This window comes from Pararge aegeria, chromosome 8 (genome assembly GCF_905163445.1).
Source record: "Pararge aegeria chromosome 8, ilParAegt1.1, whole genome shotgun sequence".
In the NCBI taxonomy this organism is placed as follows: domain Eukaryota; kingdom Metazoa; phylum Arthropoda; class Insecta; order Lepidoptera; family Nymphalidae; genus Pararge; species Pararge aegeria.
In genome coordinates, this window is record NC_053187.1 from 9470028 (window position 1) to 9485380 (window position 15353).

At 34.6% G+C, this 15353-nt stretch overlaps 1 protein-coding gene across 1 annotated transcript in view; it reads right to left on the reverse strand.

Moving 5' to 3' along the window:
* The window catches only part of LOC120625689 (glycine dehydrogenase (decarboxylating), mitochondrial), a 14255-nt gene extending 282 nt beyond the window's left edge, over positions 1 to 13973 (reverse strand). Inside the window, exons 1-17 of the mRNA XM_039892819.1 lie at positions 13649 to 13973; positions 11463 to 11541; positions 11248 to 11383; positions 10670 to 10834; positions 8796 to 9024; positions 8381 to 8604; positions 7394 to 7569; positions 6495 to 6724; positions 6108 to 6284; positions 5541 to 5725; positions 4550 to 4751; positions 4027 to 4176; positions 3180 to 3292; positions 1772 to 1919; positions 891 to 1098; positions 287 to 459; positions 68 to 148 (exon numbers count right to left, since the gene is read on the reverse strand). Coding sequence (XP_039748753.1) covers positions 68 to 148; positions 287 to 459; positions 891 to 1098; positions 1772 to 1919; positions 3180 to 3292; positions 4027 to 4176; positions 4550 to 4751; positions 5541 to 5725; positions 6108 to 6284; positions 6495 to 6724; positions 7394 to 7569; positions 8381 to 8604; positions 8796 to 9024; positions 10670 to 10834; positions 11248 to 11383; positions 11463 to 11541; positions 13649 to 13876 — 2904 coding nt within the window. The 5' untranslated portion in view covers positions 13877 to 13973. The remainder of the gene's footprint in view (positions 1 to 67; positions 149 to 286; positions 460 to 890; positions 1099 to 1771; positions 1920 to 3179; positions 3293 to 4026; positions 4177 to 4549; positions 4752 to 5540; positions 5726 to 6107; positions 6285 to 6494; positions 6725 to 7393; positions 7570 to 8380; positions 8605 to 8795; positions 9025 to 10669; positions 10835 to 11247; positions 11384 to 11462; positions 11542 to 13648) is intronic.
* Between the last annotated feature and the right edge of the window lie 1380 nt (positions 13974 to 15353).

A 15353-nucleotide genomic window follows, 5' to 3' on the forward strand; every position in this document is an offset into this window, starting at 1 on the left:
GTACTCGTAGTTACCAACAACAAATCACTCCGGAACAGATATTATTTTGATTATATTAGATACTTACAGCAGGAAATGCCGCTTGCTCTCTAGTGTAAGGACGATTCCAATCCTCAGTTATAACTTCCTCTTGTGTATGTGGTGCCATCTAATAATTTAAAAAAGCTATTAATGAAGCCATGTTTCATACCAAGCTATGTTTCATACGTATATCTTCTGGTAAAAGACAATTTGAATTTAAAAGTAAATTGAAATTACTGGTATAAATTCTGAATTAATCGTTTACCTTGACAGGATTCAATCGTTTATCTATAACGCCGTCTTCAATATCTTTTATTTCTTTCCTTATCGCAATGAGTGCTTCACAGAATCGATCCAACTCCTGAAGATCTTCCGATTCTGTTGGTTCTATCATTAGTGTTCCAGCTACTGGCCATGATATGGTTGGCGCATGAAAACCTGTGCAAAATAAAGACAAATTTGGTTTACATCAATAGCAAAAACAAAATTAGCCTATAGCTAAGACCAACTTCCTAAGTATAGATGCATTACCTAAAACAAGTTTATTTCTTCCAGCGAGTAAGAAGGACAAACTAAAAAATACACTTTTGCATTAATAAAAGTAACTAATAATAACAAAGTTAGTATGATTACAGCAATTAGGAGAGTAAGGTCAGATATAAGGATCAGTATGACAATAATTTATATCATCAGTCACATTCAAGAGCTTATTCCGTAACTAACTTAAGTGAAGCAACCCTAGTAATAAACTCCTTGTAGTATCATAAACTCCTCCTGAAAGACTCCTTGATTACACTTTACTAGGAACAAAATTACATAAATAATATTTTTGCTTTCCATTAATTTAAAAAAAAAAAAGAATTACTAACCAAAGTCCATAAGACGTTTAGCAATATCTCCTGGTTCTATATTAGCAGTTTTCTTGAGATCCCGTACGTCTATTATAAATTCGTGAGCAACTAATCCTCTTTCACCTTTGTATAATGTTTTGTAGTGACCATCTAGTCTTCGCGACATGTAATTAGCATTTAGAATAGCCACTTGCGTCGCTCGCTTTAAGCCTTTGGGGCCCATCATCTGCATAAAAAATACTTTGCTGTAGGTACATGATGCAAAATAGTTAAAACAGTATTCAGAAGATGACAGAATATCGACATACTGTACACATAATGCTATTAGCAATAATAATAAAAATAGGTATATTCAAATAAGAATAAAGTTCCAGTTCCATCTTACAAAAGCTAATCATAAGACTAGGCTAAGGCTGACATCACGGGGTTTATATCTTTAAAATAAATGATAGTTGTGACGAATCGATATCATAAGGGAAATCGTGATGAAGCCACTATAAGCTTTCGTGAAATCATAAATTTAACATGTAAAGAGGCAATTTCATTTAAACTTATAAAATATTAAATAAGTATTACAACATTCCAAATTTTGAGGAAATATTTTCAAAAAAGAGTAACCCCAGATTAAGGGGCTATGGCCTCAAACTTGAATATCAGCAGGCAACGTCTAATCCTTCCAAGCATTTTATCAGCAATAGAGTAATACAAATGTGGAATGCCTTGCCTGAAGATGTAGTGACTGCAGAATCACTGAATCAGTTTAAGAATAGACTGGATAAACATCAAAAAGACAAAGAGCGCAAGAAATGATATAGACGCATCAGCGAAAGCTGCTTAGTCTATTATATAATAATAATAATGTGTACGTGAAATAGACTGAAACCATTTTAATAACTTACTTTTATATACGCCCATGAGATAGGCAAAATGGCAGAAGAACCAAAGGGAGCTGCACTGACTGAACCAAAGCTATGTGCATCATCTCCTAAGTCTGCTAATGGGTTTATTACGGGATGAGAAGGCAGGAACGGCGCTAAATGGGCTTTTCTGTAAAAAATAGCGTAGTACATATTGGATAGAAGTTTTTGAGTGTATATTGCCGAAGATCTGTTTGGTGTGGATTATAAGGATTGAAGAAATTATAAATTACACCACACAGATTCTCCTGCTTTTCGAGGAGTATAGCAAATTAAGCTTAATTTTGATAATAAGCGTAGTACATTGCAAATGCTGCTGCAATTAGCTTAGACTAACTTAGGTCAAGTCGTCGTCGCTCCATTTATAAGACTGAACCGAGTAGCATCTAATTTAAGGATTATTTCATGTTACTAGCTTTTACCCATATTTGCATGGTTCTTTAAAATCTTGCGAGATCGATCGTTTTTCCAGGATAGATATTATATTTTTTCCACCGGGACGCATGCATAGGTGAAGACATTTTTCTTAATCCCGCGGGAATATTTTCGGCTAGCTTTTACGAGTTAAAAGTATTTTACATCAATCTCAAGAATGCAAGCTATGTGTTTTAGTTAAAAAAGCTGGTGTAGTTTAGCAGAAGGTAGCTAACACATAAACAAACAAAAAACCCACATTTTTACATTTATAATATTTGTATGGATGAAGCAATATTTAATTAATGGCGATTTTTAGGAAAATAGCAGAATTATAAATAACAATAATAAATAAATATACTACGATAATACACACATCGCCATCTAGGCCCAAAGTAAGCGTAGCTTGTGTTATGGTATATATATAAGATAGCTGTTGAATATTTTTATTAATATAATACACATAAATACTTATAGTATACAGATAAACACCCAGATACTGAAAAACAATCATGTTCATCACACACACACATTTTCCAGATGTGGGAATCGATACCACGGCCTATGACTCAGAAAGCAGGTTCGCTGCCCACTGCGCCAGTCGGCCGTCAAAAATGCGAATTGTAAGAATAAATAGAACGATTAGCATTCTTTAATGGCCCATAACAGTCAACTGAAGGACTAAAGCCCTCTCCCAACGGTAGAGTAGGCCTATTATCACCACGACGGGCGGAAGGGTTTGTGATCGCCGATCGAGTAGATGGTAAAAGTAGCACTGAGGAAGGTGCTGTCCGTTTTCGTTATATTCCTTCAGTCACCTCATATGACACCCGCAGGAAAAGGTAGGATGGTGGCAAATGATCTGCTGTCACCACTCGGCACACTAGCTGCTAGCATTAACTGGCGTTAAACAATTTTCTGATCTCCAATTAAAGTGATTATATGTATGTTCGTAAAACTAAAAATAAGTGCTTACACTCCAATCGGTCCCATGCCAGGACCCCCGCCTCCATGGGGTATACAGAAGGTCTTGTGCAGGTTCAAATGCGAGACGTCGCTACCATAATCACCAGGTCGACACAGTCCTACCTTTAATAAATAATTTAATATACACCCATACACCATAGAAATCTTACTAGACTTGACTAGACTCGGTACAGTTTCGTTATCAAACGTAACGATCTCTTCTCTCTCCTAGTTTTCCAAACGTGTTAAAAGCCATTGATAAGAATCATCATAAAGATATCGAAACTGTTGAGATAGACCAATGAATTATGTCTATTGACAGGGTTGAATCGTCAAACAATTCACGTTTCGGGATTTGGCTTTATAAACTGTACAAATAGCATGAATATAATCTGCTTATACATTAAATTTATTTTCTAAGCATATCACAATATATTACATTATATAGGTACTTGCACAGAAATGTAAAGTTAAAAAGAAGTAAGTATTTAAATATGGAATAAGACAGTAGTAGTAAAATAACGAAAGGCGTGGATCATTTTAAAGGTCCTATTAATTTTGAAGATGACTCAGTAATAAATATATAAAAATTCAAAAAACTGACTACTTTCAAAATAGTGTACATTATTCTACTAGTCAAGTCTTTTTTTCTGACATTTTGAGGGAGTTGTAACCATAAAAATGTATTCGCCATTTTGTGTTTTGGTGACACAGACACACGGACACAGACACAGTGACAGTCAAACCAATAACATCCCGTCGTTTTTACGTCGGGGGTTGAAAAAAATTAAATAATGCTCAATGATGCGAGTTGAATATGTACGATATAAGTACCTGGGCACAGTATAGTAACTAACCTGAGCATTCATATTGGCACCATCTAAGTAGACCTGGCCACCATGTGCGTGCACCAATGCACAAACATCTGCTGCACGCTCCTCAAAAACTCCAAACGTACTAGGATAAGTCAACATAAGGCAGGATAACTTGCTGCTGTGTTCTTCAACCTGGTGATTTAAACAGTTTTAAACATTAGTTGTCATAATCCTTAGCCTTTTTTACCTGATTTCTGCCTGGTCATTCCTAGAGAAAAAAAAACGTTTCATGAACTCTTACGAATGACGTTAGACGCCATCTAAATTCACGCCACCGATTCGGCGGATCGTAAAGTTTAGGTATCTCAAACACATTTGGCAGATAAAAATAAATAAATAAATTCGGTTTTTTAATAACCTTCAATCTGATTGTTTGAGTTTCTGATTTTGCGTTTTTTGCCTCAAATAGCTTATGTTTAATTGTAAATGATTTTATTTTTAGCATAGCATTTAGCGAAGAAAAATATATTATATTTAGTATTCTAATGATTAACCAAGGTCTTACCATATCTTTTAGATGTTCCATATCAATATCCCCAGAAGGAGTAACGCGTATAGCACACACTCTCATGCCAGCCATGTGTGCTGAAGCTGGGTTAGTGCCATGAGCGCTAACAGGTATCAGACAAATATTACGTCCAGTATCACCTCGGTACTCGTGGTAACGCTTTATTGTCCTAAGCCCAGCGTATTCACCTTGTGCTCCACTGAAACCAATTGACTCATGTTACAGGGGCCAGAAAAAACAAAACTAAAAAAGATATATCCACAAGATAGTCCAATAGTTCTAGAGAATGCTTTAGATTTTGTATGCCGTAACTTAGAGATAATCTAAGTTACGGCATAGTATAAAAAAATAGCGTCCTAAGATCTTATGCGTTAGCTGAAGGTGCTAGGGCTCAATATAGTTTAAAACATGGCGTGTCCAATAAACTATTAATGCAAATTTTAATTTAGCGAACCTAATCATAACATTCATCTTTGACATCCTGTGGAATGTTTGAAAAACCTGACCTCCTGTAACTTTAGTTATCACTCCGTCATACATTATTACTAAGATAAGATGTATAACCACTTTTTTATACTACGCCGTAACTTAGAGATAATCTAAGTTACGGCATAGTATAAAAAAATAGCGTCCTAAGATCTTATGCGTTAGCTGAAGGTGCTAGGGCTCAATATAGTTTAAAACATGGCGTGTCCAATAAACTATTAATGCAAATTTTAATTTAGCGAACCTAATCATAACATTCATCTTTGACATCCTGTGGAATGTTTGAAAAACCTGACCTCCTGTAACTTTAGTTATCACTCCGTCATACATTATTACTAAGATAAGATGTATAACCACTATCCGTCGAGATTGGTCCAACGAGTACAATTTTGGAGGTCTAACAATGGTCTGACAATCTTCTTCATATTATGCACTGGATACCATTTGTACCTACTTAAGTAAACTCTGAGATTAAATACTATTATCTATAACAACAGCTTACCTGTTAGGTTGGAAAGACACTCGATCGTAGCCAGTTATAGCGCATAGATCATTCGCAAGTTCTGCAAATAGCGTGTGGTAACCCTGGCATTGATCGAGTGGTGCGAATGGGTGGATATCGGTGAAGTGTTTGAACGAACATGGCATCATTTCGGTAGTCGAATTCAGTTTCATCGTACATGAACCCTATTTAAACATTTATAATAATATATAACCTAGAATCAATATGTCATTGATTTTATGTCATACTTAACGTAAGTATTGCAAGATTGTTTAGTCTGGACATATTTCTTTTAACTAATTTGGATATCTCATAAAAAGGAAATTAATCTAAATATTATAATTTAATACTTGAGGACTTGGAAAAGTAGCCCTACTTATTGTAAACAAAAAGCATCAAGGATACTATTCTATTTCAAGTAAAAATAAGAAAAGGCTGATTATTGCGGTACATTTTAGTTTAAGAAATAATGGTTTTGACGCGCGTGACGTTCTTACTTACAAGGAAAGGCCTAGTTGCGGTTTTGCACTAGCAGTGAGCTTATATACATATTAAATCAATACTTACAAGTGGTATCATAGAGTGGACCAGAGATATATCTTTGTTCTCCAAACGTTTCATGTATCGCACTATCCTGGTTTCGGAATGGTGCATATTAAACACAGGATGAGTCAAGTATGGCGAAGTTCTACGATATGGACCCTTTAAAACACTTCTCGATATAACATCACCACTGCGTACCACCTAAAACATAAACAATAACATAAAAATCTATTATGAAAATTATAACTAAACTAGGTCGGCAAATATTATAGACTCATAAAAATCTACTTGCAATCCTGTTTCTATGAAGTAAATTAAACCGAAAATTTTTCATCACTAACACTATTTCAAAATCACAAAATATAAGGAGTACCTACTCTATCACAAATAAGAAAGGGAGTGACTGGTTACCTCATTAACTTTTTCGCAATCAAATATCCACAACAAGTCATCAACATCTTGCATAGTTGTAGTCTCATCTAATGCTACTCCGATTGCGCCATCGTCAAAGTATCGCAGGTTTATCATCTTTTGTTGAGCCCGCGCTTTTATAACGGCAGCATCGTGATCTTCAGTGGGTATAATATGTAGAGTATCGAAATATACATCGTTGGATTGTATATGACCACGTCTTTGTACACCTAAAAATTCATCATGTAGGCTATGTATTATTAACTTAAATCATAATGTACTTAAACATTCTCACGTATATTTTAAACCATCTTTACACTGCTACGCTTCGCTCATGGCTTAGTTAAAATATAATCTCTAAACCGAAACATTCTACACTTCACAGTTTAAATCTACTTACCAGCTTATGAAGCAATACTAAGAAACATTAATTACTTATTTATTACGTTAAAGAAATATTCACTACACATCGTGTAGTGGGTACCCTCAGCTGTTCATATAAAGCCATAAGTTTGTACAACTTTATATAACTCTATTTTAATAAATAAATCTAATACAACTATATTTCTCCTGTGTACCATTATTTATTTCTTCTTCCTCTTGTAACTAAACGTGAATGACTAAACGTGACACGTCCTTGAAATTTTACTCTCAATTCTCGTCCAATTATTTAGATCGAACAGCCGCCTACTAAATCGAGATTAAGTCGGTGACCTCTTTCGGGAAACCGGGGTTTTGTTTGAGTAATTATGGCTGAAGTTATCAAGACGAGAAACTACTGGAAACATATGATGAAGAATGGCACTCTTGACATTATGTCGAACGTGTCATCGCCCTGGTGATTCCCTCAGGCATATTTATTTATATTGTGGTAAAGATAGAAAAAAATATCTACGCACCATGGTCAAGCACAAGGGTGGCATTATGAACACGGTTAGCAATATCCCGTAGCCCTTGTGGACCGTGATAAACTGCATACATTGCTGACATGTTAGCTAAAAGTGCTTGAGCCGTACAAATATTCGAAGTAGCTTTATCACGACGTATATGCTGTTCTCTGGTCTGCAGAGCCAGTCTAGAAACAAAATTATTGAAAATGAATTATGATACGTTTTTAAATTTTATTTGGGACATCAATAAAAATTTAAAAAAACTTGTAATTGAAATTTTCAAGTGTTTCTCATAATACATACGAGAAAGACGTGAAGATTTATAAAACAATTGGAAAAAAAAATTAGAAAAGTGGACGACATTCGCATAAATATTCATCAGATTAAAACAAAAAATTTACAACACAGGGGACACAGGAGTTTTACTGTTTTTAATAAAGTAAATGCTATGTGTATTGGGTTATTCCATCAAGAAATTCTTTTATCCAGTACGGAGTTAGGAAATAAACGCTAAGTGTCTATCCTTGTGCCTCGGAGAGTGCGTTAAGACATCGGTTTAAGACAGCAGTTTAATTGAATATCTAATCTCTCAATCATTCTTTTTATGAGAACAGAAATATGAGTCATGGGATTAATTAGTTTCGATCAAAAATTTACTTGATATGCTGACTGCACATCTAGTGTCTGCGATACATAAGTTACTTTGCTAGTTAAAAGGCCAATGTGTTCGTGCGTATCATCTGAAAATGCAATGAAATTACCGTATATACGGATATACATATTATAATTTATATTAATATTTTATAGAACTGAAATAAAAAGTTTCCGTAAAATTATGTCAGCTAAATTATGTATAGGACTGCATTATATGTACCTAATACATTATTAATGAATATGAATCCGTCTGATCCCCGTAATTTAATTTAAATCGTAAACTAGACTCAGCTGTATGGTTGGATGATGATTCTAAGGTCTAAATATTGGTAAAATACTCACCGATATGCATCTCTTCCAGCTGCATCCCTTGTTACTCCTACCATGCGTCCCGGCATCAATCTAACTAAAGGATGTTCTGCAGCAAAGAAACCGGCATGTGGACCACCGTAGCCTAAAGGCACGCCCAGTCTCTGAGAAGTACCCACTGCCAAGGCGGCACCACATTCTGCTGGTGGTCGTAACAACGCTAGTGCCAGTAAATCTGTTGCAACCACTACTAATGTCTGGAAGAAACAGAGCTTAGGAATAGACTTTGGACCTTGGAGAGAGATATAGATAAAATAGTATTTCTTATACAAAACCAATGTTATGAAATCAAATAAAGCAGACATATTATGATAGCTTAAAGCAATCCAAAACCCCTTTCATTGAATAATCACGACATAAGAAATGTTGGTGATCACAAGGTACGAACCCCGTGTTCATGAGCAGCAGCTGCTAAACCAGAATAATCATACACCAATCCTCTGGTGTCCGGACATTGCAGTAATACAGCGGATATATCCCTCTGGGCAAAGTCCACTTGATGGACGTCTGGCACCACTGTTACTTCGAGCCCTAAAGCATCTAGTCTCGTTTGAACTACTGCCAACGTCTGAGGGTGTAAGCGTTCAGATACAACGAATTTCGTTCTTTTATTGTGCCTGTTAAAAGAAATATTAGATTACTATTACTTAATTTATGTTAAAGTTACTCTAATTGTAATTAATTATAAGTCATGCCCGCGTGGACTCGTGCCAAAAATATTTCCGCACTAAGCCATTACGCAGAAGACTGCCTTCCAGCCAGTAAGGGGGCTGCCCTTACTACCAGTCCTCCAGTCCAGTTTAATATTTTTGACATGTGACTTCGAAAATATTAAAAATTATGATCAAATTTTTTCGGGCATCAGGGTATGCCATAGTTATTGAAAAATAATTGTCTAAAATACTGCTTTAAGCGATAGTGCGGCCCCACATGAGGCAATTAAATGCGAAGTAATATCTCGTAATAAAATTTTGGCACTGAGAAAGTGTTAGGTAATAATAGAATAGATAAACTTTAACATTGAGATAACAGCAAATGTAATATTGGGTAAGTGGTTAGCATAAGAGAAGCTTCAAATAAACTAATTATTAATAATAAAAATTCAATACAGTATTTCTGCTTAGCCTTTTCATTGTTGCAAAGTATTCTACCTGCTTATGAAAGTGACGTCAAAATCTTTCACCCATCTGAACACCTCCGCAAAATAAATTGTAGCATCATTATCTTTTTTAATAGTAATCATTGGAAAGAATTGAAAACTTAAAAAATTATATTATTATTTCTAATAATCTTTGGTTAACTACTTTTTATTATTTTTAATTTTTATTAAATAGTTTTTTTTTAATTGCGACTGGAGATAGCAACGATAATGCTGTATACACCTTTAATTGATTATTGTAAATTTTTTTTTATGAATGAAGTTACAATTAATTGCTGGTGTTTCTTATGAATAAATAAATAAATAAAACCATCGCCTATAAACAGAGCGACACTTCCTCTTCACTTCGTCATCGATAGTTACATATTAAATCCATGGTCATGGGATCCATGAAATTGAGCTTAAAAGCGTCTGTTATTTCAAATCTGTTTAGAGTTCATCCCTAAACTGCGTCACTTAATAAACGGCAGATTGGGGTTCAAATAAGAGTCACAAAGTCTTCAAAAACCATATAGATCATGTGACGTAATTTATAGCTGACTTAAATAGAATCGATACTCAATGCCATTCTCTCACGTTATGTGGGGTCCGCACTACATGCCTTCTTCCGTGAGTGCCAGCAGGTAGGCGCAAGAGGGTTCGTTATTACTCCCTGGGTTTTCTTAGCAAGTAGATACTCATTGACAAATTTCATTTAAAATAAGTAATATTCAAATTAGTTAACTGGAAAAAAGAAAATCAGGTTTGCACTTTCCTTGCCTGAAAATACGAAGTAGTGCAAATATTTAAATCAATAATATCTGATAGTTAAATATAAAATGGAGCGAAAAAAGTATACGCTTTCAGTTTCAGTTTCATTAATCAGCTCTGCCTCCACTGTCCAAATAATCCTGACGGTGGTCTAGTTTTCTCCAAACTTGAAAACAGTCTCATTGTTTAGATTTTGGTATTTATACGACCGATATTACATATTATAAAGTTTCAAGACTGCTTCTAACCTCATTTTTTTATAAAGTTTAAAGGTTACTTTTACTACAAATTAAATACAAATTAGTTATCGAAGTAACGTTATTTCGCATCCAAAATTAACTTAAAAAGTGAACCTGTGACATAGAGATAAAGCCTCCGCTGCAGCAGTGCCTTCATCCAATAACGATGCATTAGCAACGTCTAGACCAGTGAGATCGCTAACCATAGTCTGGTAGTTTAATAAACTTTCCAAACGGCCTTGTGCTATTTCTGGCTGATACGGAGTATACTGAGTTGTCCTGAAAATAATAATACGTCTTTCAATACGTTATTATGACGCTTATCTAGATATAATTACCAAAGACTGCATAATATAATTCAACGATGTTAAAATTTAATATCCCGTCTAATATTGTTTAGAGCTTGTTATAGATGAAGGTCAAGTTAATAGTGGTATCATTGGATACCTGATGTTTAGAAGATGTCATATCACGTAATTTTCTTTTAGTCCGTTGGGTTTCTAAAGCGTTAACGAATAAAGAGGCTAGACGCTCATGTGCATTTTAGAACCCTTAAAAATTTAATTTTAAGTTAGATAGTGTATCAACCTACACAGGAACAGGGATAAAATATTTTTTGTATTATTCTTATAACTTTGAAATGTTCTGAATTAAGTTAACAGGGTCGAATGAAAAGTAGGAATTATTATTACCATCCCGGATTCTCAAACATGTTTCGCATTATGCTATGAGGGACACAGCAATTGTGGTATCCCATTCCAATATATGAGCGCCATATTTTATTTTTTTCTGCCAAATTTCGTACTCTTTCAATTAGATCGTACTCACCTAAAATAAGGAAACAAAAGAGTAGGAATTGGTTATATTTTAAAAAGCAGATGAAATGAAAATAATGCTAGGTACATACTCATAGGGTCATCGATTTTCATAAGACCTTGGAGCTGTATTTGCTTCGGCACTGCATCGTTTGTTAATTGTTCTAGGCTCTGAAAATTATTAGTAAAGCAGATCAGTACGGTGCCCTACGTCCGTCTGTTTGTAGCGACTGGATCCAGTTCAGAAAGCATTTTCTACCTGTAATAAATAGGCTACGAATCTTGAAATATTAGGTGTAGAAAGGATAGACAGACAAAGAACAACGTTTTTTTTTTTATTAGTGTTTTTACCTACACTTGGAGGAATTATCAATTTTATAAATTTTAAAATGCATATAAAATTTATAAAAAAGAACTACGTTACTGATACGGTGGCATTGGCCGGTCGTATCTCATGCTGTACAAACCACACGGTGGAAAGGACTACATGGCAAATAGGGTGAAAGGGTAGCGAACGAAGGGTTGGATGAACCAAGTTAAAGCGAGAGAAAAGTGGAAGAGCTTGGAAAACTCTACCCGAGACAGAGAAATATGAGTAAGATTGCGCTGCGGACTCGGCACGGTGCATCACACGCTTGCCGAATGCCCCACTTCCGTAAAAAATGCCAGTCGCTATTCTGCCAAACTGGGGAGCAGAGTAGCGATTGTCTGGCATGCATTGACACTAACAAAACAGATCTAATTAGGAATAAATTTTAATTTTTTTAAATTTTAATATAATTTTGTACTAACTTTACCAACAAGAAAGTTTGGAGTAGGACGAGATACGAGGATTACATGCGTTTTATTTAAAGATATAACCGATTTTTATAGATACAACCGGTACAAAAGACTGCTTGTGGCTTGATTGGAGGAAAACATCGTGAGGAATGCTGAATGCCTCAGAGATTTTGAGATTATGTTCTCAAAGGCATTGTGTACACCGCAACCGTTGAGTACTACCATTAAACACTTCTTATTCTAAGAGGTGACCAGTAGAGTATGGAGTATGTAGAGTATGTGGATTATGGAAACCAGTTTTCATACTATAGAGGTAACGACAAAAAATAAATAAGTAACTCTAGCTAAGTCCTTTTCTCCGTCTTTATGCCCATTACATTATGAAGGGTCGACAAAAAGTATTGTCTTCTCCAAACTTTTTGTTTGAGTTTTTGCATAATTATTGATATTAATAAAGACGTCAATCCTTCTTGCAATCCTAACTAATTGTAACGACTTCAAATAGCACTTACACGTCTATGTATGCGTAAACGGTTGCCATTTATTTACTTTTATCTAGTACAAAAACCTTTTTGCTTATGTCATAGCAAGTAACACGTGGGCCCATTCGTCCTGCTGACCAAACACAGCTGATCTAACGGTTGCATGTTTGATGGTAGCCGGGTATATTTAATGATGACTTCGTATAGTTATTTCTCTAAACTCATTCTTCTCAGGTAAAAGTTGTGGAATAAAAGTTTTTCATCATTGTGAAATATTAATTACATCGATATCTTCTGTAGGTTGCATATTATTTGTAAAAAAAAAAACTACACAGATAAAGAGTTATAAACGAAGAAGATAATTATAGGTAGGTTAGTAACTTATCTATACTTTAAAGTACATTTTTATTTAAACTTTAACTAAAGGTTTATTATTTTACGTAAATTACGGCTATTTGTTTGTGAAAACCGAAATAAAATCTCTTAGTAGGTAAGTAAGAGAGACGAATTATAACGATGTAAATGCAAATAACAATATAAAAGCTTTATTCCATTAGAGATATTTAAATTACAAAACGTACGTTGTGTGGAATATGCATTTTCGTCTGTTTGTGGCCTTAAAACGTCTAAATCACTGAACTGATATAGTAGAAAATTCGTTAGGTAATTCATATTTGCCTGTACTTTGCTCTCTGCAGACGGTCAAATGTTACCACGGAGGGATAAAGAAAACTTGCGAAAATTATACGAGTACCTAACAAGCCTACAACTAAAGATATCTAAAGAGTCCACGCTCTACCTCGGGTTAATTCTTCGAATATAATATTAGCAATTAGATTTTTTCTATTGTGGCCGATATTCGTTCAAAAATCGTTTAAGTGGATATTTAAAGAAATGAGAACACACACACTACAAAACACACACTTTTGAAAACAAAAGAGCAATTAGTGCTTACATAGAATTACGTATTTACTGTATTTACATCGAACTTATAAGTAAATAAGTACCCAACTTACCTTATACTCAAGAAGATCTAACATAGTAACAACATCTTGATCTCTTGGTCCAATGTGCCTGTCGGGAAAATCAACACGTTCTGGGAATAAGGTATCAGACTTCGAAATCTGCGCACTAATACATCGTTGCACATTTTTATAAATATTTTTTCGTTTCGCGTCTTGTACGCAGCATTTGTAAAAGGAAAGATTTTTTGAAAGTTCACCACGCTTAATAAATCTATACATTTTTAATATTACGAGTACCTATATCTAATTTAACTGACCATGCTACTGCCCGACTTAATTAAAGTAATTTAATGAACTGATACAGAGGTCAGTCTGTTGCAAGAATACTTTACTGTCTCAGATGATAAGAGAGTTCAATAACAAAATACATCTACTTACTTAATTTAGTTAAGTTGACAATTAAGTACTGAGCAAACATTCATTAGGTATTTATCTTTTGACCTCTTATTGGTAGGTAGGTACATAACATTATCTCTATAATATAGTACCTAAGTTTTACTTTCATTTGTCAATACAATGTGAGGTTTTACTAGATTGAGGTTTTAGATAAGTATTTTTTACCAAACGGTTTCCTTTTGCTTAGCGTTATACCTAACTGCAGCCTAACTGCCGTTGCTGCGTTATAAATTGTTGTTTCAATAAGTTTACGCTTATTTTTTCTTTTGACATATTTCTCTAATGTTCATATATATATATATATATAAGCAAAAATAGAAAGCGAAAAGAAAGCAAAACCGAAAGCGGAAAGCGGAAACGAAAACGAAAACGTTCACCGTATTGCATAGCATTGCATATTACAATAACGAACCTATGTACCTATATACTTACTATAAACTATATAGATAGTAAAATTATAAAGAGGGAAGATTTTTTTTGTTTGTTTGTATCCAATAGGCTCTTGAATAGCAGGAGTGTAAAAATAGCGTTAGGTATGCCTTATCTTTCCTACTGCGTACCTACAGCGTACGTACCTATAAGGACAGCACTCCTTTTATGTACCTGTAAATTTAGTTCGGGACAACAGCGGTATATTCTTTAATCTGAGTGTACCCCAAAAGCGGTACGGTAGACCTGTTAAATGAAGGACTTGCTTGTGTTAGACCTCTTGTGAATTCACTCATTCTCTTATTATTAGTGTTAACATCATCTAGATCCTGTTTGATTGTAGCTTCACCATGGCTAGCCTGGGCTCCTGACATTTATCTCCCTGGGGAAGGATAAAAAAATATCTTTTGCCGCAGTTTTATCAACTCTCAAAACTCTAGCGCACAAGTAGAAAGAAATAATAAACGGGGGTAAACTTCTCCTAATCCATGTTCCCGTGATTTACAAGGTCGGACACGTTAATTATATCCCGTCAGTGGATATAATCGGGGATTATAATTTTTGTCTCCTGCCTGTGTACCTAACCCTACAGCTGGTCTATCTTATCTATGATATATCTAAACATTTCATTATAGCCAAGTCTTTGGATGTAAAGTCCAAGTAAATTCAAAGGTAAAGTCCCTGTCAAAAATATATACGACGACGCTCCATTTTAAAGCTTAGCAAACTATATTAGAGTTATAATTGGAGTTGCAATTGAAGACATAGATACATACTCACATACTTTTTGTTAAGGTTAAAACTTATTTGTAATATAAAAATTGTATAGATTTATTATGAATGCATAGTGCAGCATAGTATTTAATTGAGA